The 25,041-nt window shown below is 34.3% G+C and overlaps 1 protein-coding gene across 4 annotated transcripts in view; it reads left to right on the top strand.

Annotated features, from left to right (window-relative positions):
• Window positions 1-25,041, top strand: part of LOC145672973 (long-chain fatty acid transport protein 4-like) — a 340,258-nt gene that overhangs the window by 282,038 nt on the left and 33,179 nt on the right. For all 4 annotated transcript variants that reach the window (XM_081742263.1, XM_081742271.1, XM_081742254.1 and 1 more), the window contains exon 3: window positions 21,373-21,523. In XM_081742263.1, coding sequence (XP_081598389.1) covers window positions 21,373-21,523 — 151 coding nt within the window. The remainder of the gene's footprint in view (window positions 1-21,372; window positions 21,524-25,041) is intronic.

Below are 25,041 nucleotides of genomic sequence, written 5' to 3'. Positions count from 1 at the left end.
TGGCGATTTGTGACAATGGATGACACATGGGCTCATCACTACACGCCAGAAATGAAACAGCAATCCAAGCAGTGGGTGGAAGCCTGTGGTGCAGCGCCGAAGAAAGCGAAGACGATCGTATCGGCCGGAAAGGTCATGGCCAGTGTGTTTTGGGATGCGAAAGAGATCCTGTTAATTGATTACCTTGCAAAAGGGAGAACAATTATAGGCGAATATTACTCCAACCTTCTTGACCAGCTGGATGCCAAAATTCTCGAGAAGTGGTCTGGCTTGAAGAAGAAAATCGTCTTTCACCAGGACAACGCACCTGTGCATAAGGGTGTGTTGACGATGGGAAAATGCAGGATTTGGTGTATGATATGCTTGGTCATCTCCCATATTCTCCTGATTTGGCACCATCGGATTTCTATCTGTTCCCAAACTTGAGGAAATTTCTTTCTGGGAAGCGCTTCACATCGAATGAAGAAGTTGAGAGGGTCGTGGATGACTATTTCCACAACCTCCCAGACTCTTACTTCCGGGAAGGAATACTGATGTTGAAGAAACGCTGGACCAAGTGTATTGAAGTTAAGGGAGATTATGTCGAAAAATAAAATAATTTTTGAACTGAAATTCGCAGTCTTTCATTGTCAGGCCGAGAACTTTTCCCCCGCCCTCGTAACTATGAAAATAGATATGGACAAATTTTAAGTGTTCCATTGTCACTACTTTTTGGTTCCTTTCACTTTACGATGTGCTGATATACCAGCCATCTTGACTTTCACAATAATTTATGAAATATTTTTTGTTACAATTTGGATATGTGATTACAATATTACGATGGAATCAATTTCTCAACATCTAATACAACTATCGGCGTACTTCTGGTGCAGTACAGGCTTTCCACAAACGTATGTAAAAAGTAAAATTTCTCTTTCTGCGAAACAGGAACACACGCATTGGATTATTTTTCTGTTATTTGAAACATGGCAACGCTGAGCGTGAAAAACCAGTTTGAACCCCTTTCTGTGAAACAGGAACACTCTTTTTCTTCGCATTTTACTAAGTAAGATTTGGAAAGTACTTAAAAAGTGCAGAAGTGTTTGTATTGCATATGAAGATAATCGGAGCAAAAGTGCTAAAAAGAAAAAAGTGCAACTTGGATGCTGCTACAGAAAATCCAGATGTACAATAGTTATTTAGCAATGAAGTATTTGATAGAAGTGTCCCGTAGATAGTACTAGTGTAAAATTAACTATACTTCTTAAATACGATTATTCTGGGAAACCGTTATAATTTTAGGTTTTGTAAAATCTCTTAAAAACATTGAAACACCTAATTTTGGAGGAATAAATAAAATTTCAGTCCAAAGCCCCAGTTAGTACGAGTAACTATTATTTCTTTTGCTTTTCCACTACTGCCACCTGTACGACAATTCTCAAAAATATTTGAAGCCCGTATATTGCTGTTCAAGCACTAGTTGTTCATATTTGAGTTATTAGTAATCTTGCTGGTCGTAGACAGTCAAGTCTGTAGCCAGCCCGATCTCTTAGAAGGGGCAGACACAAATGAATATTGAGAGAGCAATTTCAAACAGATGAAGGATCACCTCGAAGCTGTTTTGGACGTAAAACTGAAAGATTTTTTTCGAAGCTGTTTATACTAGCAGAAGTGACCTTCGTCAGACGGAACAGAATGCAACCTGCAACACCGTAAAGTTATTTGGGTTATCTAACTTGAGGGACTTCTGAGATACTCTATACTTTTTGAACCTCCAAAACATGTGACCCTCCCTAACTCTCCCGAGTCGTAAATCGAAAAACGGCTTCGTATGCGATTAGCCTTGGTATCTGTATACAAAATTTAATGGCTCTAGATAATCCTTTGCGAAAATCTGTTGACAGACAGATTACGGTGATTACGAATGTAACATTAACATGTATATATATATATATATATATATATATATATATATATATATATATATATATATATATATATATATATAATATATTAAATATATATATATATATATATATATATATATATATATATATATATATATATATATATATATATATATTAAATATTAAATATACTCCATGGTTCTGGATAATCACAATAACATTTTAAAACACATTTTTCTGACCAGAACAAAATGAATTATTTAATAATTATACGATTTTTGTTACAGTTTCAAGGACCTAACGTCCTCTTCATCAGACATTGAGAAAAGACAGATGACAGCAAATCTTATATCTTCCTCAGCCGTTAGTTAGCATTTTTCCGTTAGTTAGTTAGTTAGCATACTGTAACAAAAATCGTATAATTATTAAATAATTCATTTTGTTCTGGTCAGAAAAATGTGTTTTAAATATATATATATATATATATATATATATATATATATATATATATATATATATATATATATATATATATATATATAAAGTATGATGTCATTTTGTAATTCCGTTCTGGATAACTTTCTGAAAGTCTGTACATGGTCTTGTTTTAGAGTCGACAAAATATAATGTAAGGCGGGCACCGCTCGCTCTAGTCCTTCCTTGAATAAAGACTTGTAGGCAATAAAACAACTATCGTGAACGGATAATCTGAGAATGGTTAAACCAGTGTTGAGTACCCACGTAATCTTTATTTGTTAATCCATTGATTTATATGGGAAAGTATTTTTCTGTTTTGCTTGAAATGAACGGGGGTTTTAACGGTTTTACTGTTCTCTTCTACAGGTCTTAATTGTGAAAATTAAATTCTGTTATATGTATTACCAATTAAAATTAAAATTATACTTTGCTTCATTATCAAAGGCAGGCTTTCGAAAGGTCATATACTATTAAATTTATGAAAATCGTTTTCTAAAGGGGAGAGACCAGGGTCATAATTTATGCAGAAATTTAGTATTTCACGAGCCTGTCAAGCTAGGTAGATGAAACTGGGCATATGAAATTTTGAATAAAAATAAATGGGTCCTATCCCAGCGTTTTTCAAAAGTAACGTGTTAAGGGAGAAGCGGGGGTCATAATTTATGCGAAAATTGATTTCCGACATGTAAAAATAATCGAACACAATCGATATTAATATTCAGTCCATAGCTTTTGGGATTGCTGAAATGAATGAATAATGACGCTCTAAATGCCGTTTAGGCCAAGATTGAACGTTCAGAAATGACAGGCTAATTCAGAGGATATTAATTTTAGACAAGTCCATTCATTTCAAACACGATGTTAAAACTCTAGGGAACTTACAGTTTCTGATTACTGTAAATTAACACTTCTAAAATTATTTTCCTGTGAATTCGCAATCTCTTTCTGAGGATCTAATATATTGGATGCTATGCACTAATTGGTTATTAATCTAACATGCTACACTCGTTTACTATTCTACATTTTTATGTTAAACGTTGTCCTCTGTACAGCAACAAGATAATGGTTTACAAGCCAGGCTCAGTGTCAAGTTGTATGCGATGCGTCTAGTGTTTCACCGTATAGCGATCATACATGCGATAACAATGACGTGGGAACAGATTTGTTGCAAAGCTGGAACGATAATAGTTGCCGTGCATTAAAAGAAGAATCATATTCTTTGTCTCGACTTGTATTTTTTTTTTTTCTTTTGTGGCATTTTTGTTTTCCCTGTGCTGTCAGCACATGCATGGAATTCCATGCAAGTTGTTTTCTTGTGTGCCAATGACATTGTTATTCTTCTTCTGTGAAGTATTAAGCGCAGTTCTATTGTCTTGGGAAAAGTTGTAATCAAATACATAGGAATCCAAGAAACTCCTACTGGAACAGATTTGTCATTCCTATAGTTAACCCAATAACAGTGGAAGCAGAAGCGGAGTTTGAGGGTGGCTGATGGGGCAATCGTCCCAGGCCCCATGTTCTGAGCATGGGTCGTCCAAGAAGTAGATACCAAAGTAAGCACGTCGCGATTTTTACCAGTACTCTGGCCCCGTGCGGTCATTATTGGCACTAGGCTCCGCGCGCACCTAATGCAGCCTCTGAGTGGAAGAATACAATATACGTATTCATAGCAATGGTTTCTTAAAACCGTTGAAAGCTATTGTTTATTAGAACTTATTAATCAATTGAATCTAATGTTCCTATTAAAGCCAAGACCGTCTAACAAGAAAAAATCATACTCTGTATTGAACAAGGCTACACTCAGAAGAAAATTATTTATTTTGACGTAAATTTAGTTAAAACTTGAAATAGGTATTGATTAAAATGTCTAATTAAACAGCCATTGTAAGTAAATCCCGTGCCATTTTACTTCTAGAAAAAAAGAATTGGTGTAAACTAAAAGACAGCAATAAAATAATGTGGTATGCAATATCGACTGTTCTATAAAATTTTAAAAAATACTATGTACTGCTAAGAATTTCACAGCTGCAAGTATTATGTTCAAAACTATGCCCATATTTCGTAAAACTTTCTAAGTTTCAGAACAGTATGTAGTTCTACAAATAAATTGATTTGCTTGTAGAAGAAGAGAGAAACAATAAAGAATTTGAATTCTACATGTAGCAATTTTTAAACACCGTAAAACCTCTTTAATCCAGACTAATTAGGGAAAAAATGAAATCTTTAAGTTTTACGTCTCACGGTTATGCCGGTTAGGCTAAAGGAGACGGTGATGATGAAAAATGAATGAAATGGTGGAATGAAGAAAGAGGAAGGAAATGGGAGAACCCCGAGAAAACCCACGAGCACGGTGTTTATCCACCACAAAATCCACACGGCGCGAGCTGGGATCGAACCAGGGGCCCCAAGCACCGGAGATGAATGCTCTAGTTAGGTAATAAGTTGAGCGTATTAACGAAAGTGCGGATTAAATGAAATAACCTAAAAGAACAGTAGAAAATGCACTAAACTCTGTTTATAACAACAAAACAAATTTATATGGTGCATGTCAAGAGCATAGGCCTAAATTTATAAATTTATATACTACTGTTTTGTACTACAGTTTAGTAGCAATTTTATTATATACGTGTACTGTATTTGTCAACAATAGACAAACACAGTACACTATTTTCAACCATCACGAAACTATGTGACGAACGTGATTGACTTCTAGCCGCATTACAAACCTTGCATTCTACCTTTTTTACCTATCCGGATTAAGCGAAGTCCTGCTTATCGGGGTCCGGATTTACGAGATTTTATTGTACATAGGTAATTGCCATAAAAGAAAGATAAAAAGCTTTAATGATCCGTTCGGGAATCGAAGCAGAATATCTACCAGCGAATAAGCTATATTTAACTCGTAGGGAATTCGATTCTCCTCTGTTCATAGGTTTATTTGTAATTGCAGATTTCCTTAGTGAAGGCTTCAAAATTTTTAACAGAGTTGCCTGAGAGTCGGGTGGTTAGCGGGTGTATAATTGAATTTCCGTTTTAGGCACAAAATTGTCAGTGTTGAACAAGCATTTTGAGATGATTGGGAAGCTACACGAATTAAGAGGTAACGAACTCTGGTAACGAAGGGTCAACGCATCAATCTTGCGTCATTCCATTGAATGTGCAGTATCTGGCTGCTTATAGCCCTTCCTGGGCTGCAGTGCATTTTTCTACTATTGTGTGAGAAGTCACTGAATGTACTTAACGCACATCCTCTGTTTGTATAGTTCGTCTAAGGGAAAAAGAACTTACCTAACAGAAAAAAGAAATCTTTCATTTTCTCCTGTATGGAATGCAACTATGCTACAGTATACAGACTCAACACAAAATATATCAATTAAGGAGTTTGATGTAATAAGGATGTAAGCGAGTTTACGCCCTTTCTGCATCAAACACATTTGTGGCTTTTGCCATGCTTCTTTAGCCTCCTGGTAACATTTCAATTCAATATCGGAATAAAATGCTGCATATTACATTGTTTTATGTAAGAAGGAACACTACCTAAATTTTCAACATCGTTTTTCTGCAACTGCATGTTTCAGACTTGAGGCCCTTATTGCATCAAACTCGTCCATTGAGAGTTTGAACAGCTTTATTCTGCGTGCTGTGATACACTTGTCTATATATTCAATAGGATAATATTTTAGGGTTTACTCTTGACTTCAGTGGTACTTTAATTTCGATCAAATAAATAATATCCTATATCTAGATAAAACAGTTTTAATAATTCAAAACACTCGTACTGTCATGAAATGTTACGCAATAGAAGCTCAATGGCTAAAATATTTAACCAAGATAATAATTTAGCACAGTGGTTCTCAACCTTTCTTGACTGAGGTGACAGTTTATTAAACTCCCATAACATCGCGGCACACTTGCTTGATTTTATTATTAATAATAATATAAATTACAATAGTGTAAACCTATGTTTCTATAAAGTAGTGAATATATAGTGCTGAGCGTGTCACTGCCGCTGGAGGTTGACCAGTACAGTCTGTCTCAAAACTGATTTAGTTAATTGTTAAATACTCCGTGATTTCTAAATTGTAAAATTTTCCGGCACAAAGTATGGGACTGAGCTGTTTCGACACACCCGGTTGAATTTTCGTCAGAACATACTTTATTTATCTTTACAGAAATTATCACTGAGAGTATTTATATTTTATGTGTTTTACGGTTTTTGCTGTAGCCCCTGACATGTTATCTGCCCATAGTAGATAAACTAATTTATTATTTGAATTCATGAGAATAAGAATGTCGATATCTAGATACAAAATTGTGAGATTATGAACACGGTTGTAGCTATGTTAATATTTTTTAGTAGATCTACTTTAAAAATTTACTGTTTGTACATATTTTATAATCACATTTCAGTCGGTCGTTTCTTGATTTTTCTAACACTGGATTTACGTAACATCAAAGTAAAGAATATTTCCTCTATTTTTAAGAGATAATTGCTTTAAAATATACAGTGGAAATTACGAAACCGAATTATTAATGCCCTTGTTCTCCTCTCAGTGGAGATATCGATTTTTACTGTTGTCACATTGTAAAGAAAATAAGAAAATACTTAAATTACGTAGTATCGAACTCCTGCCAAGAAATCCAGGCAAATGGCGTCTATATGAGAGATGATGGCGTTGACTACACATCTCCGTTATAATAGAGAATGCAAATTTTGACCGTCCAAGTGATGGAACGGGTCACGAATTTCGTGACCCGTGACCCGGAAGACCCAGAGGTAGTCACATCCATGACTCACCAGAACGGATCTGAGCCGGTAAGATCTAGAGACGAAATGTCGTCATACACATTGAGAGTGTGTGAAGCTACTGATGCAATTTTAACAAACATTGCACTGAAAGATAACAGCAAGGATCATGAGAGTGCAGACTCGTCAGAATCACAGAAAAGATAAGCTCGATAAGTTTAATCGACTAGTAAAACTTATCGTTTAGAATATAAAAGATATCACTGAGCCCAAATAGTGTTTTGTAATTCGTTTAGAATATAAAAGATATCACTGAGCCCAAATAGTGTTTTGTAATTCTTTCTCCATAGGCTGTTCAAAAACCACATAATAATCATGGGAAAACGAATAATCATGAATTTATATTTGTGAAAACATGAAACATATTTTAAAAAATATTTTATCTTGATTTAAAAAATGCCATATCGAGAATCAAACAAATAAATGTTTGAGCTCGAGAAGTGAACATCATTAAACAACTATGAAATTCTGCAGGAATGCCGCAGACATGATATTTCTGTTCCATCTGCGTCGCCTGATTTGATTGGGTCACCGGGTCAGGCCGGGTCTGAGAAGCAAGGCCCAGACCCGGATGACCCGGACAGAAAGTCATGACCCATAACCCATTCCATTACTGAAGCGGCCACATATGTTCATGTGCTCGTATGTTGTAACTTCAGAGAGACGAGTTAATGAGAAACAAAGATGTACTTTCAGTACGTAGGAATTTAGAGTAATATCGTAGTATTTTGTAATTAAATAATGCATTTTAAAAGTGAAATTAGGTGATTTTTGTTATACTCTGTGTTATAACAGTGTTATTTACTTACTTTAAATTATGTTAATTATTGCAGAGTGAAAACTTATTAATGGTGTTTTTACATGTATATTACATGAGATTGTGTGAAAGTATCAATAAAAGTCTTAATGAAATATTATATATACTATTCATGCAGTGATGGCCTAAGCATAATTCCTGTGTTTGGATTGCAAACAAAAACAAGTTACATCATCAACATAATATGTTAAAGATAGGCAATATTTATGTAACATAATATACATCATTGTTCTTGTCAGTGGCGTATTTAGGGGGAGGGCTTCCGGGCATAAGCCCCCCCCGAAATCTTACTTACTATAGTAAAGTATATGAAATATCTTGCAGAATTTTCACATTTTCAGGCAAAGCCCCCCTCCCCCCGAAAGTAAGCAAAGCCCTCCCCGAAACAAAATCGTAAATACGCCACTGGTTCTTGTGTATTGAAAATGAACGAGAATGCAGTATTACTCACTTAAATTATCAATAATGCCATATAATAAAGACATATTTCTACAACTATGTTAGTGTCAAAGCATTATGCAACCATAATGATAGGAAAGTTTAATAATAATAATATTGTGTTACAAAAAGCAAATGGAATTCTAAATAACCCAGTTATTATATAACCTTGAGGATATTAAGTATTAAAGGCAGTGGCGTATTTACGATTTTGTTTCGGGAGGGGCTTTGCTAACTTTCGGGGGGGGCTTTGCCTGAAAATGTGAAAATTCTGCAAGATATTTCATTTACTTTACTACACTAAGTAAGATTTCGGGGGGGCTTAAGCCCGGAATCCCCCCCTAAATACGCCACTGATACAATGAACTTTACTAATTAGCTAAAAAAGGAAAAAGTACTGAAACAAGTTATGATTTCAGGAGTTGGCCTGGGGTGAATATCCTCCAAAACTACGAAATTCCCCCGTGAAAAATCTGAAATCGTCACTGCTCAGAACTGCACTAAATGAACTCCCACTGCACTCTGGTGCGTGAGGTCTCCGGGCGAGGGCGCCGATCCTTGGGGAACGGAAGGCCCGGGCCCCACAAAGCTCATGTGGGCCCCCTATTGTATTTATGAATATACAGTATTTGGCATAATTTGAATGCAATTTGTCTTAAAATCCTCATACCTTCTGCATCTGAATGTGCCGCCCCAAATTTACAGAGAAATTGGCGCTCTTGTCTCTGGGTCGATCCCAGTTCGCGCCAAGTGGGCTTTGTGGTAAAGAAGCACTTTGTGAGTGGGCTTTCTCGGTGTTCTCTGGTTTCCTCCCTTTCTTCATTCCATTATCATTCATTTTCATCAGTAGCGCCGTCTGCTTTAACCGACACGGCATAACAGTGGGTTTCAAAACTGAAAGATTTATTTAATTTTTAATCTTTCCTTCAGTTGACAAGAAGGGTTGTCAGTTGCAAATTACTACTTTGGAGTTAAAGTTCATACTGTTCCTTTCTTTCTTTTTTTCTTTTTTCTTATTTAATCTTAATCCAATCTTGATCATTTAACTTTTTAGCAAATGAATAGAATTCATTCGTATTTATCGTGTGTTTACTTTTCTTTCCAACGAGGCACATTCAGTGATTTTTCCAGAATTTTTGAACTTAGGGGGAAGTTCAAAAAATCTGGCGGATGCAATCTTGCATTAAGATCCTATACCAGCGTTTCCCAACCGGTGTGCCGCGGCACACTTGTGCCGTGAATGGGTCGCTGGTGTGCCGCGAGGAATCGAAACAAAATTATTAATTTTATAGCAATCAAATTGCAAAACGTAGGGAAAAATGTATATTTGTATTTCACATTGCTATGAACCTCTACTATGAATCTACAATTTTAAGTTTCATACCAGACTACTGTTCTGTATATTTCTAATGTTGAAAAGAGTATTTGTTGCCATTGTTATGACCATTATTGCTTCTTTATTGTTACAGACTATTTCGTAACTTGAAAATTTAAAATATTCAATCCTTTCGATAAATTACCTACATTTGTGTTTTAAAAGTAAAAGAGATTTGTTTCTTCGTTCGTTATTTAGTGATCTTCCTTCTTAGTAAAAGGTTGGATACAGTTTTTAAAAAGAAAGCGTATTTTTAAAAACCTGAGTCCAGTATTTCTTTGCAATTGTTTTCTATTTTTAAATTAGAATAAAAAATAAGTATAATGATTTACGACAGGGGAAAACCAGTGATCAAGCTTTCTTCTCTGTGAGAAGGAGATAAATAATCAGAGAAAAAATCACTGTTTTATATTAGAAATAATATCTATAAGTGTGCTGCGAGAAACCAAATAACACCCATAGTGTGCCGCAAGTTGAAAAAGGTTGGGAAACGCTGTCCTATACTATTATCGTCTTTTTTAATTAGCTTTTATTTATTTGCTTGAAAATTTATCTTGTCGAAATTATGTTGTATTATTCTATTGGCACTTAAAAACAAGACTTCAAAATCTTTTAAAAACCAAAATAGCAAGAATTTTAATGGTGCCTTCCCGTTCTGCCTAAAGGCCCTCCAGCACTTTGCAGAAAATATTCTGAATGATCTTATATTCAGACAAAACGAGAATTCCCATTCTGCATAATCTTTCGAAACGAGGATTTCTGTCCACAGAGGGATTTCTTCAGAAGAATTTTTCTTTAGTAACTGTAACAGATTCTGTAAAAAGAATAACTATTTCTCTTTTATCATAAATTTTAGATGTTATTCTACTTGTTCTTCTCGGAAAAATGACTAGATACAGTTCTGTTATTAACAGTGTTATTCACATCTATTTCAGTAAAAATGAATGTGATTTAAAAAAATAAAAAAGAAAGAAAAAATAAGCTACCTGCAGAGAAATGGAAAATTGGCTCAATTGCAAGAAAGTCATTTGGCATTATACCTGAAACGAAGATAAAACAAACTTCCTTGGGTCTAGTATAGTCATTTCTCAACAAACTTTTATTCAGTTTACCAGTAGTTTACCTCCAGCATGCTAAGGCTCGTAGTCAGGGGCGGCTTTAGGATTTTAATTTTGGTTAGAACCACTCCATCACTTACGGATACATATGCACATGTGATTGATTATTGACAATATGAAATTACTTTTACAGTAGTCGTTGATGCTGTTTATTAAATAATTATTTACCATTAATATCAAAAGTGGAAAATATATTTACTATTTATTGTACTATTTATTGTGTTTATATATTTTTCAGAATTTTTGGGTAGGCCCGTACCTACCCGACCTATCCGCTAAAACCACCGCTGCACGTAGTACGTAAAAGGTGCCAAAGTTCACATCCTCAAGACATGTTTGGCCATATATTAAGCAAACAATGCAAAAAGAATAGTAAGACAGCCATTATCCCCAACTATCTGACCTTTTGATTTGATTGAAACTACAAAAGCATACAAGTATTTCAATATTGATATTGACATTTTGTATTGCTGCTATTTACATTGACAATATAAATATGAAAATAGAAGTACATATGAAGAGTGTGGTGCAAGAACATGGTAACCCACAATTTTGCAGTTGCTGCATTTTGCAGCACCCGATAGAGAGCAACGCATACCGTTTCGTTTAACTTTGTCCGTTTAATCCTTCACATATATTATTATGTGAAAAATCAGCTTTCCGACTTTGAAAATGAATTGTGCAGCAGAAAACCTCCAATTCCTTATAATAGTAAAATTGTGGGTTACCATGTTCTTGCCTCACACCCTTTATATATACTATTTCATATAGTATAGAATTATGTATATAAGACATATATATAAGGTGATACTGAAAAAGTAGTTGTGATGTAGATCACTAACATTCTTTCTTAAGAGTCGCCTTATGTATCCTCTTGCATTGTTTACTTAATATATAGCCAAACATGTCTTGAGGATGTGAACTGTGGCACCTTTCACATACTGCGACTCTTAGCATGTTAGAAATGAACTACTGAAAAAGTCTTGAATTAAATCTTGATGTGAAATAATTTGATATTATACCGAATTAAGTTTATTTTATATTCGTTTCGGTTACACTGTCAAATGGCTTTCTTGCAATTGAGTCAATTTCACATTTGCCCGCAGGTATTTAAACAAAATCACATTCATCTCTACCAAAGTAGATGTGAATAACACTGCTGATGAAGAACTGTATCCTCGTTATTTTTCCGACAAGAACATGAAGAATAACATCCAAAATTTATGATGAAACTGGATAAAATAGGTATTCTTCTTACAGCCTCTGTTAGAATTACCAAACAGATTATTACGAATGCAGGACAAAATTCAAGAGGACAAACCCCAAGGAAAATTCAGACAAAACGGACTAAATTCAAGCGACAGAATCATAGGCGCAGATTAATAAAAGAATGATTATTTTTTTCTTCAACTGTTATGCATCTATTGTAAAATATTATCTGAAATTCTTCACTTTACGGAAATAACCTGAATTAAAATCCTGAATTTAAATCAGGAATTTAAAATCCTGAAAACCCAATAAAAGACGTTAGACTGTTATACTAAGTACATATTTCACATTTTGATCTTTTCTAAAAAAAAAAAAAAATCTTCATCAGTATTTCAGAATTAAAATAAATATATCATACATTACTCAAAATAAAAGACTGCTACATGTTACCACACAACAATGACTTTTTAAATATTAAATAGTATCACAGTTACTTTTCGTAACTAAAATAAATGGTCTTACTGTAATATGTTAAACGTATTTCAAATGTATTAAAGGTATAATAAATAGGAATACGCAGAACTTTTCATATGGGTATGTGTGAAAGTAATTAAAGCTAATCTGCCCTTTTATGATAACATTTTTACTTTTTATTGAGTTTTTAGCATTTTAAAAGAAAGAAAAAATTATTTCAGTTGAAAGAATACAGATAACATTTTAGAATATATGACAATTGAAGGGGAAAATAATCATATAGGGTGTGCACTGGTATATCCAATATGTACTCCTGTGATTTTGTCGCTTGGGTTATGTCCTCGTCAGAATTTTCCTTGCATTTTGGCCGCTTGGATTTAGTTCCCATTCTTGTTACTACAGCCATTTTATACATGAGTTCCGATCTGCATACAAACACGCTAGGAGTCAAGCTTTTCAGTGATGCATTTCCGTAAAAATTTCCTCCTCGCATAGAATTCTCTGTCTCCAAACATTAAACACAACGGGAATTCCCGTTCTGCCTAAAGATAAGATCATTTAAAATATTTTCTACAAAGTCCTGGATGGCTTTAGGCAGAACGAGAATGAATCTTCTTAATATTACACCCCCTCCTTGAGAGGGTGTAAGGAATTTATTTCCAGGGGTGTCGGAAAATTTTAGGAGGGCTGAGGGTTGTTAGGGGCGTGTAGATAAATCACTGGGCAATTCCATTACGACCAGCCAATTGGGAGAGATCAGAGTTTGTTCTAAGATCATCTTATGAAAGAATAATGTATATTTATTTTTCACTTGAGATTATTTGTGTACATTGTGCTGTTTTCTCGCAAATTAACATGGGATCAAAAGTTGTTTGTGGAATATGACAAAAGTTAAAAACCTTGGTATAAAAGCATACGATCTTTCAGAAACGTTCTCTGTTTTTAAATTAGTTTTGCATTATAGGCTTCTGATTTGTTGGCTTGGGTATTCCGAGTTTTGAAGATTATATGAAACGTATAGTTACAAATGAGGTCCGTACCACATGTTTCCACTGGGAATAGACCCTGGGTCTTGCAACACTTAAGGCTAAAACGTAAACATTTAGTGAAGTGTCATAACGCCCCGTGTCAAAACAATCCCCTCATAAAAATGCATGATTTCTGAAATGCCAGAATGCCTTTCCTTGCGCATTATTCATAGTTCCATAGAGTACAAGCAGATATGGAGTGTCTTCTCTATTGTAATTAATTCAATTGATTTGGCATAATGATTGACTTAATGTTAACTTGTTAAATATTTGCATGGGATTAGCTGAATAGCTTGGATTTTCATCATTGTAAGTTTTGGTCAGGTTAAAAGGCTGTATAGGCACTATTTATCTTTTGCTTGAAAATGTTTGAGGAATAGTTTAAGACAGCGAAGGATGCAGGACTTGATTTGTTGTGTATGATGCCATCTTATTCATTGCATATATGAAGCATATACAGGGTATGAAGAAAAACACTAGAAGTTCCGCCTTCAGTAAATTCCGTAAATGAAATTAGATTTGCAGGTTCCAGTGTGAAAGATAGTAGAGAAAGCTTCTTACTGACAAATGCATACGTTAATCCCCAGGGGAGAATTGTTTTTGCCATCAAGTTGGATATTGACAGTTTAGTAAATAGTAATCTAACCATAGCCAACGGTACGTTTAAAATTGTTTTAAACATTTCAGCCAGATTTATTTAGTTTATGCTGAGGTCATGAGATTAGCAAGGCCAATGTACTCTGCTGTCTCTTCCTCAACAAAAGCTGGGAGACATATGTTCGTCTATTCTTTTGATTAGGTCTCTCATTTCTACATAGATATCACAAATAATAAAAGTAAACTTTGAAATATCGGCGATCCAGACAATTCGAGAAGTTTTTCTCGTTATGTGTTGTACTGGGGTATGAATTTCACTTCAAACATTACTTATCAGAAAGGTACAGGACCTCGGCATTGTGCCCTGTTCAGAGGCAACGAAGTCGTTAGGCAACACATTAGGAAGGTTTCAATCTTGGTATGTACCTACCACCAACCAACATACAAATAACTGAAAAATAAGAGAATTTCTCTGCTGTAAAACAAGTGACGAAGTTTAACGACTGTTTCGTGGAGAGTTTGCATGGAAGTAGTGAGAAACTGAGTGTATAGCGTAATTTAGTTTGAAAATCTTTTTCCTTCGTGCGTTACTCACAGTTTACTCTTCTCGATATTCGTTGTTAAGTTGATTAATTGGTCTCATATTAATGCTCCTTTTCATCACCCAAGCTATATGATACAGAACCTATTGCTGAAAGGACAAAATAAATAGAGTAATATTTAGGAAGACATTACTGAGTTAAAGAAATGGCATTTCCACTTCTTGTAATGAAATCATGTTTATCTCCTGGGAAGAGATATTTTAACTCAAATCTTATTATTATTATTATTATTATTATTATTATTATTCATGAGGGAGCATTGTGGCACTAAATCAACCATTTAACCACAAGATGGCTCAGTGATGGACAGCTTATCTCGAGGGTTCCTTGGTTCAAAGCTCGGTCCTTTGAGCTTGTAGTGTACAAAAATATGTCCTTTGTTCTTCTCGGGTTTTCTCCTACATTCTCTTCTCACCATTCTTTCATTAATCGTTCATTTGCGCATATCAATCAATGACCTTTTGCGTTTATATAATACACAAGCGTAGGATTTTAAACTAAGGATTATATTTTGTTTTCGAAAATTGTATTTCATTGTGATATTATTATTATTATTATTATTATTATTATTATTATTATTATTATTATTATTATTATTATTATTATTATTATGCACAGGAAAGCATCATAACATTCAGAGATCTCTTTAAGCAAAATATGGCATTTTCATTAAAGTGAGGTGCAGTAAACATATAACCAGCTCCTCAAAGGTGTAATTTAGTAACACTCTTACATATTAATTTAGGAAACGAAATCTTTGTACTCGATTTCTTAATTATTGATCGTAAAATAAACTTAAGTAAGGCTATTCGGAAACGTGGCTAAGAGGATAATAGCTGGAAAGTTACACATCCTGTTAAAGTTCTAAAATAAATAAATAAAAAACACAATAATTTCCTTGACATTTATTTGTAGTAAATATTTTGATTACATAGAGTTGTTAACGAACAGTAATAAGTCAATTATCCACTAGTATCAGAGATTTATGTAGTTGACTAAGGCTTTAAAACAGGAAAATTTTAGTTAGATAATAATTGATGTTTTAACATTCTTGTTATGTAATCTCTTGCAACATGTCTATTAAAAATATTTATTTAAAAAAATATATAATTAGCTTAAGAAACGAGTATTTTTGTTCATGCAATTAACATATTTCTGTTTATGTCAATGAATACTTCTATAATTTGTATTTGAATTTCAAATTAAATTCCGCATTTTGTGGTACTTTTTTTTTCATTACTCACATGAGTAACTATAAAAAGAGTTGTTTGGTGACTAGGCCAAACCAATTTTTAAAAGCATGCAAACGTATATTTTTGAATAATAAAGCATTTTTAATGTTAAAAATATTGTGTATGTAAATCTTTTGATAGTAATCAATTATATAATAATAATAGGTTTCACTATCCTGGGAAAACAACGGTAGATATTTGTGCTTTTCAAAGCATTAAACATAAAAAAAAACTCGATCACAACAGCTGCTACATTTTTATCTACTCGGATAATATGTGAGCAAAATCTTGCATCTGTTCCAACTCAATTTTTTTAATGCGTTATTTCTAGAGTTATTACAGAATGAAAATGATAGTACACAGTTCTTCCTTATAGTATGTATTTCTCCTTTAACTCAAGGTCTTCACTTCTGTTTTTATTTTAATTTTTGTTAAGAAAACGAGTTTGTTATTGTAGAACGAAATCAAAATACGCTTTTACATACGAAGGTCATGTTATTTTCACTTAACGTTTATTATATTAAAGAAAAGTGTAAGTAGAAGAATTTAAATACTATTTAATCTACTTTTATTGTTTGCTATTCCGTTTTATTTTTTTTAATTTTATTTATTTATTTATTTTTTGCTACTACTGGTATATCTGTGCATTTCTCCCTGAGTAATGCAGTATCTATATGTATGTTTCTATGTCAAGGGTGATACGAAAAATATTTAAAAATAATGTATTTATGCATATAACAGTTGTTGACTTGCGTCAGACTTTTGACTCAAGTACAGAGCACAAATTAGCATATAAATGCAAGGAACAAGACTTAAAAAAAAAAAAAAAAAAAAAAAAACAATTTAATGTAAGAGGCGTGCTGGTGCAGTCGGTAAGACGTCTGACTGTCCGGGGTTCCATTCCCGTTGAAAGCTAGATTTATTGTCTTTCTACCCTTGTCAGCTGGCGGCAGAGAAAATCTGGTGATAAAAGCTGCCAAAACGTGGTCTTGGACACACAACCTTCATATGTTGAGATCATGGAAGAGTGAATCCGTATCTTCTCACACACCTTTAATTTTACATTGGTCTGTTTCGTTTATCTTTTGCTTTTCTCGTAAGTTCCTTTCTGTGAGCTTAAACTAGATAAATTAGGCCCGGTAACTGACTTTGTGATGCCCACCAAGTTCGAGTTTTTAAAAAAATACAGTTACGCTTTATGTAAAATTTTATTCTTTTCTCTTCGAATTATTATCGGGGTTCCGAACTCTCTAGTCAAAACATTTAATGTCTTTAGCTACGTACGAGTATATGAAGTGATTTTCAACTATTGAAATGCATACAAGTTCTACTATTTTCTTTTCTTTTCTTTTCTTTTTTTGGTTAAATAACATTTTCTCTACGGACTATTTTGCTAACTTTCTTTTATTGTATACAATATTTAAAGCTTCTATAATGTCATTTTTAATTATTACTACGCATTACTCGTTTAACCAATACACGTAATGAGCCCTCGCAACTTTTTGTGTAAGTCCATGTGAATAGAAAGTTAAAGAGTCGTTGCTCTTTAATTAGGTATTACAGCGTGAATAATGCAAAATTATGGACTTTCTATTTACAACGGAAGCAAAAGATAATTATTAATATTAAAATAGTAATTGAACTGCAGTTTAACGTTCCTTTGAACATCGAGGCTATATGAGATGCAAAACTACAACTTAATGTAAGCTTCGAGCCATAAGAGTTCCCATCGAGAAACAAACCTGGGACTACTGTGCCAAAGGCGCGCAAACTATGTAGCCACGAGGGAATTGAGTATAATAATAATAATAATAATAATAATAATAATAATAATAATAATAATAATAATAATAATAGTAAATAAAATTCTGAAAAATAACTTTGGATTATCTCTGCATTGAATTCCATGCTATATTATACTATGATGTATATATTCTCTTGCATGTGTTAGCTTCCATTGTCCCATTACTTTACGTTGTGGCTCTATTAAAAAACCTTGACTGCTTATTCAATGAGAAAGTTAATCAGGAAGCAATTTGTAGTTACCCCTCCCCTCCTAAAGAGATAGGAAGCTGTAGTGCATATGTAAAAATTGCACCCAATTTAATGTATGCAGCGTGCTGGAAAGAGGGGGCAGTGTTAGTTAAGATTTCACGGAAGACATTGATGATCGTGGAATATAAAATGATTTAAAAAGAAAGAAAGAAAAAAAACTTTTGTATCAGTCTGTTGGGAAAAATAGTACATGTATATGTAATAGTAGATGTTATCAGTGAAAGTTCTTAGTGATTTTATTCACATGGATACTTGGATACTGTTAACTTATTCTAAGGATACTACTGGATTATGTTGCATTTAACTTACGAGACGGGGATCCCTTTCAGCAACTAAGAACTTCGTTTACATAAACTCACAAGTGATGCTAATTTATACTTGTATAACTGTAACTTGTTGGGAAGAGTCTTTAAACCTATTTATTGCAGTTACTCAAAGCGATTGACGCCCGTTAGTTAAATATAATAGTGTAGATACAAAATCAGATATCAGATATCGTAAATAGCCTATTAACAGCACTTTTAATGAATACCTTTTTAACTGCAAAATAAATAGCATTGGTTCTTTTTCTCTGAACAAATGACTATACCACACAATAGTAACTTAAAATAGTAAATAAATAAACTTTTTCGTTTCATAATTATGTAACTTAAATAATTAAAATTATTTTTTCGTCTTATTAAGTTTCTTTTATGAAATATCTCACAGCGAAGGTAAATTTCTCAACAATTAACAATGCCCTGAAAACTTTGTTATTATTTCTAGTATTTTCTGTTTTAATTTGAGTTTAGTGTCCCTTTCAGCAGCGACGCTATATGATACGCGAACCTACAACTTAACATGGGATCCGAGCCACATTAGATCCCGCCGGGAATCGAACCCGAGTCTTCCACGCCAGAGGCTCGTATCTACCATTTTCAAATGTTTTAAATATGTGTAATATTTCAATATGAAGTAGAAATAAAAGCAAAGATATGATAAACATAAAATATTCAGCAATGAGTTTATATATATATACGAGGGGCATTCAATAAGTAAAGAGACAAATTGCTATAGCTCAATAAAGATTTATTTCAATCTTTCAAAACTGAGGCTATTTTTCAATATAATCACCCTTTACAGTTATGCATTTGTCCCATATTTCTTGCAGCTTCCTAATTCCCTTGGCGAAGAAATCTTTCGATTTACCCCGAAGCCACCTTTGCACCGCTGCCTTAACTTCCTCATTGTTAGCAAATCTTTTTCCACGTAGGGCGTCTTTGAGTGGTCCAGTTCCAACACTTACTTGAACTTCCTCAGCTATCATTTCAACAGTAATCCTTCTGTTATCCCGAATAAGTCCGTCAATCCTCGATTCCAACGAAGAACCAGAAATTTCCACTGGACGTCCACATGGGTTTCATCACCTACACTTGTTCGGCCACTTTTAAACCGATCAACCCACTTGTACACATTCGCACGGTTCATACAACTGTTACCGTACTGTCTCAACATTCGAGAAAAAATTTCACTTGGTTTTACACCTTCTGCGACTAAAAACCTAATGACTGAGCGCTGTTCTTCTAAGGTGCAATCTTCTAGAGGACTTGCCATGGTGAATTGATATTTTTGAAGTTATGTTGACATAAAATTGCGAAACAGCAGATAAGAGCATATCCCAAGGTTGCCAGCTAACACCCCTGAAACAAAAAAAAAAAAAAAAAATGATTAGTGTTAAAAATATAGACTGTCTCTTTACTTATTGAATGATCCTCGTATATATATATATATATATATATATATATATATATATATATATATATATATATATACATAAACTCGTTCGTGAGTACTTTTTTCTTCGTATAGGATGAACAGTCAAGAAGTTCCCGGAATGATTGTTGTAGTTTTGGCATTTGTGATGCAGGCACAATGGATCTTGTCCAGTGCAACCCTAATTATAAATTTCACATTTGTGAACAGGTCATAATAAACAGTGTATGAGTAATGTAGCTGAATGGAGGAGTGTGTTGTGATTAGTTGGCGCAGTGTCGCAGTTCGAGCAACGCACAAACGTAAAGTTCATGTGCAAATTGGGGAAATTGTTTCAGAGACTTTGATCGCCTTAAAAACAGTTTAGCACCATTGAATATTTTTTGGCTCTTTCCAAAGGTAAAAATAGGCCTTAAAGGTACCCGTTTCGCCACCGTAGAAGAGATCAAAACCACCGCGACGGATGAACTTCGGAAGATATGAAACGAGGACTTTTATCGGTGTTTCCAGCAATGATAGGAGTGGTGGAGCAAATATGTGTTCCAAAGGTTCCTACTTTGAAGGGATTAAGTAACTGTGTATTTATATTGTGATAATGAAGAGCTACAACAAGATTCTTCGTGTGTGTATACAGTGGCGGATCCAGGATATGATCAAGGGAAAGGCTAAACCATAGTTTGCAGCTTTATCCAGTGGAAAGCAGGATTGAAATCTATTTTATCCAATGTGTATCTGAGCGTCAGGAGGGGCTATAGCCCCCCTTGGATCCGCGCCTGTATATATATAGTTCTTGACCAAAGTTACAAAAAAGAGGTGGAAAAGTTTAAAGGTCTTTGAAATGTATGTATGGCTAAGAATAAACACAGCTGGATGATTTAGTAAAGCAATGATGAAGAAGTGCTGAAAAACCTTCATGTGAAACTGAAAGAATCAATATTGGAGTTAATTGAAAAGATGAACAAAAACTGATTACAACATTAATTAAGCACAAATTGTATTCTAGAAGATATGGTACTTTTACCCTAAGAGCAAAAGAATAGAGAGAAATAATGGCGTACTTAAAAGGGAGTCAGGGTCTGGTCCCCTTTCAGCAAATTATAATGTAGAAATAAACATTTGCTACAGTAAGATATGTGTACAGTCAGTAGCGTACCCAGGAATTTATTTCGGGGGGGGTTCAAACTAAATATGAAGCTATTTTATATTAAAATTGCTAAAATTGCCCCTAAAATTAGGCTAAATTTTTAAAAAGTCGAAATTTCGGGGGGGGTCCGGACCCCCGTGTCCTCCCCCTTCCGTACGTCCCTGTGTACAGTACAAATTTCACGTGTGTCCTGAAACCATACTAGCTTGGGTGCATAATCCCCCTTGATGAAATTCTATGTATGCCATAATTAAAGATAATTAGCTGTTATTTTAAATACTTCTCTAAAAAGTTTATGTGATTTGAGCTTCTGTCTTACTTGATTTGACAATAACGAAATACTTTTTGGTTGTCTTTTCAGGGCTCTTTATAAGTATTTGAGACTGCAGTTAGAAGTTGGAGCTTATCACAGAAAGAATTTGTCAGTCGCGAAGGTATTCGAACGACAAGTTGCAAGAAATCCAAACAAAGTGTGTTTTCTCTTCGAAGACCAAACATGGACTTTTCAGCAGGTAAAATATTTATATAATACTATTTAATGTGTTATTTAATTATATATATTAGGGATGGCCAATTCCGGAATTTTTACTTTCCGGAATCCGGAAAGTAAAATCGGAAAATTCCGGAATTCGGAAAAATTCCGGATTTCGGAAAAATTCCGGATTTCGGAAAAATTCCGGAATTCGGAAAAATTCCGGAATTCAGAAAAATTCCGGATTTCGGAAAAATTCCGGATTTCGGAAAAATTCCGGAATTCGGAAAAATTCCGGATTTCAGGAAAAATCCGGAATTCAGAAAAAATCCGGAATTCGGAAAAATTCCGGATTTCGGAAAAATTCCGGATTTCGGAAAAATTCCGGAATTCGGAAAAATCCGTATTTCGGAAAAATTCCGGAATTCGGAAAAATTCCGGAATTCGGAAAAATTATTTTTCTTTTTGTAATCCTAAGAATTTTGTTCAAATGCAAACGAACAAATTTCCTTTTTGTAATCCTAAGAATGTATGATGCAAGTTAAGCTGAAACTTACATCCTAAAGTATACACTACTCAATCTTCCCATGGTTAATGAAATGTAGTCCAAAAGTACGATGTACTCCTAATATTTAATTTTCGTTTTACTGTGATATTGTCCAGATGTAAGACATATATCACACTGAGATAAACAACTTGACATAATGAAGATATCATACGTAGTTTTCCAGAAAATCGTGAGAAACGATTTTTTTATGAAGTTAAAATATGCGTCGCTTGTTGCCAGTGTGATGCAATTGATAACTTTTATGCTGGAATAGTCTTATTATTATTATTATTATTATTATTATTATTATTATTATTATTATTATTATTATTATTATTATTATTATTAATCGTTTATGTACTGTAAAAGAAAAATATGAACCATTAAGTAGTAGATTTTATCTGTTGTTTTTTGATATCTTCTAACAGTAATAACAAATTGCTTGTAAATACGCAATGATTATCAAGGACAATGGCATATTAATGTAAGGACTACTCTGCAGACTAGCAATAAACAATAAACAATAACATAAACAATAGTCCCCCCCCCAAAAAAAAGTAACTAACTTGGGCACGTCAGAATATTCGCGAGAATATAGGGACGCATTGAGACTAGCAAAAAACGTGGTGTTATTATTACTCAAAGGGCCGTACGATGGAGGCTTTAACGTTAATGTTAATGGCACCAATGAGCACTTACTTGCTCTAACGGTTAACTTCATTTTTGAGATGATTCTTAGAAGTGGGCGTGTTGGCATGCAGTTGGAGTACTAACGATTTGCGTCACTATCGAACACTAGCGTAGCACTAGCGACGTTTAAAGTCGAAATTGGAGTCTGACACAAGTGGCTTGTCAACTTCACGGACATTATATTTTCCTTGAATGCGAGAATTTTGCGCCCTACCACAAAAATAGGAAAAAATGCGCTCGCAATATATTTGCACTGGAATGTTTGTGCCCTACCCCAAAAAGAGGGGAAAATGCGCCGGCTATATATTTGCACTGGGATGTTAGCGCCCTACAATTCAACTTATCAGGGATGTAATGGGGCGTATACGGGAGTATACGGCGTATACCCACCTAAATTTTTATACTCCAGCGTATACTCACCTTAAATTTACGAAAGAATGAGTGTAAATTGGCGTGAGTATACGCTAAGTAATCTTGCGTATACGCTATACTTTTGAAATCGATCGAACGTATACCTACCAAAAATTCTAGCATTACACCACTGCGTGTAAAGTAACTTCCACTCGCACTTGAGCTAGGCTTGCCTCTCATCGTCTCAGTGAGTTACTCCATCCGTTATAATATTCCGAACAAATGAAAAAAATACAATTTTAGTTCACTAAAGGGCAATCCATACAAATACAATTTTTCATTATACTACAAAATTTACAATAAACGTATAAATGACTGATATATAATTATTTATTAATATAATCAAAGAGTATAATTTAATCTACAAAAGGCTGTTTGGCTCTACCCAGATATCTCTGTTCACAATCCTTGAGAGTTGTTTGGCTTTTCAGGACACAAAATATAGAAAAGAAAATGTAAAGTGAATGTAAAATCAGTTCAGTAATATTATCAAGAAAACTATGTACAGTGTGTTTACTTGCTGGAATTACACTTCAAACACACAATTGCGTTCAGTCGTTCTTTCAGGAAAAATGTTCCGGGGGGCACATTTAGTATTCCGAAGGGGGGTCACTGCTGGTACTATTCTATTTATTATTATATTATAGACGTATTATTTTGGTCTCCTCCGAGGGGGCACTCTGAGAGCTCTGGGGAGGCCAGTGTTTCCCCAAAATCATCTCTGGAAGAAGCAGTGATTGCGTTGATCCGTTGTGTTCTTTTGGCTTATATTGAAGTTTATTCTCCCCTTATATAGCCACAATGAAAATAAATCACAAATGGCATGGTTGTGGGGGGAGGATTGTTTATGCTGTAATGTCAGCCCCTCCGAGGAAATGCGTAAGCTCCAATAGGTTCTTTTATTTCGCAGGGCTCAAACTTCCCGGTGGAGGTACATCGCAGGCGCAATTTTCCCTGTTCTTGAGGTAGGGCGCAAATTTCCCAGACGCAAAATTCTCGACACCGTTCGAATGACCTCGGAAGACGATATCTTTTTCAATACTTTTTTTATATTCTTTTACTCGAGATTTCTTCATAGCTTCTTATTAAAATACTTACTAATATATCCTCATTTTATTGTCCTAACCAATCAATATGGGTATGTTGTCAGTAAAATATTTAGATTGATCGAGCCTCTGGTGTGTAACCACAGTATTTCATATCATGCCCCCATTAGAAATCTTGGCTAAACGAACCAATATATGTTGCCAATAAAATAGTTTAGAATGATTGAGCCCCTGGTAAATAACCACAGTATTTCGTGACAGATCCCCCCCTTCCTATTACCATATTCTAGCTACGTGCCTGACTCAGCTAATTCTCTACATTCTTTACCAAGCACACATTTTCTAAAGCGGAAAATGCTCTCTAAAACCTAAGCTCATTATTTTCAGCAGATGCACAAACTGGGTAACACTCTATCTACATGAATGTTATATATGTCGATTACTGGAAACCGCTTCTCGCTACCTATTACCATATTTACTATATAATGATTAACGTTAAAACCGGAAATGGTTGATTTGTACCGCTTCCGGTTTGAATATTACATTCATCAGGGAACTCGATTCTTAACTATTGATTCTGTACATCATGGCCAAAATTGATTGGTAATCCATCAGATAGTTCTTGAGACTGTTTGTTTCACTGACGGACAGAATGAATATATGGCTATAGAGTTTTGATAAACTAAATTCGTTAATGAGTGATGATGGAACAAATATAAGAAAGGGAACCAAGAGTACCACCGGGAAAATTTTCGAACACAAAATTAGCCATCGAAAACCCACATGTCCTGGGTTAGAATACCATAGATGAAAACTCTACCACTGAGTCATCAATCACCCGCTTATTAGTTTTGTTAACTATTA

Source organism: Thermobia domestica, chromosome 2 (genome assembly GCF_964235325.1).
Source record: "Thermobia domestica chromosome 2, izTheDome1.hap1.1, whole genome shotgun sequence".
Classification (NCBI taxonomy): Eukaryota; Metazoa; Arthropoda; class Insecta; order Zygentoma; family Lepismatidae; genus Thermobia; species Thermobia domestica.
The sequence above is the reverse complement of the archived record's forward strand: the minus strand, read 5'-3'. Positions and strand labels throughout refer to the sequence as shown.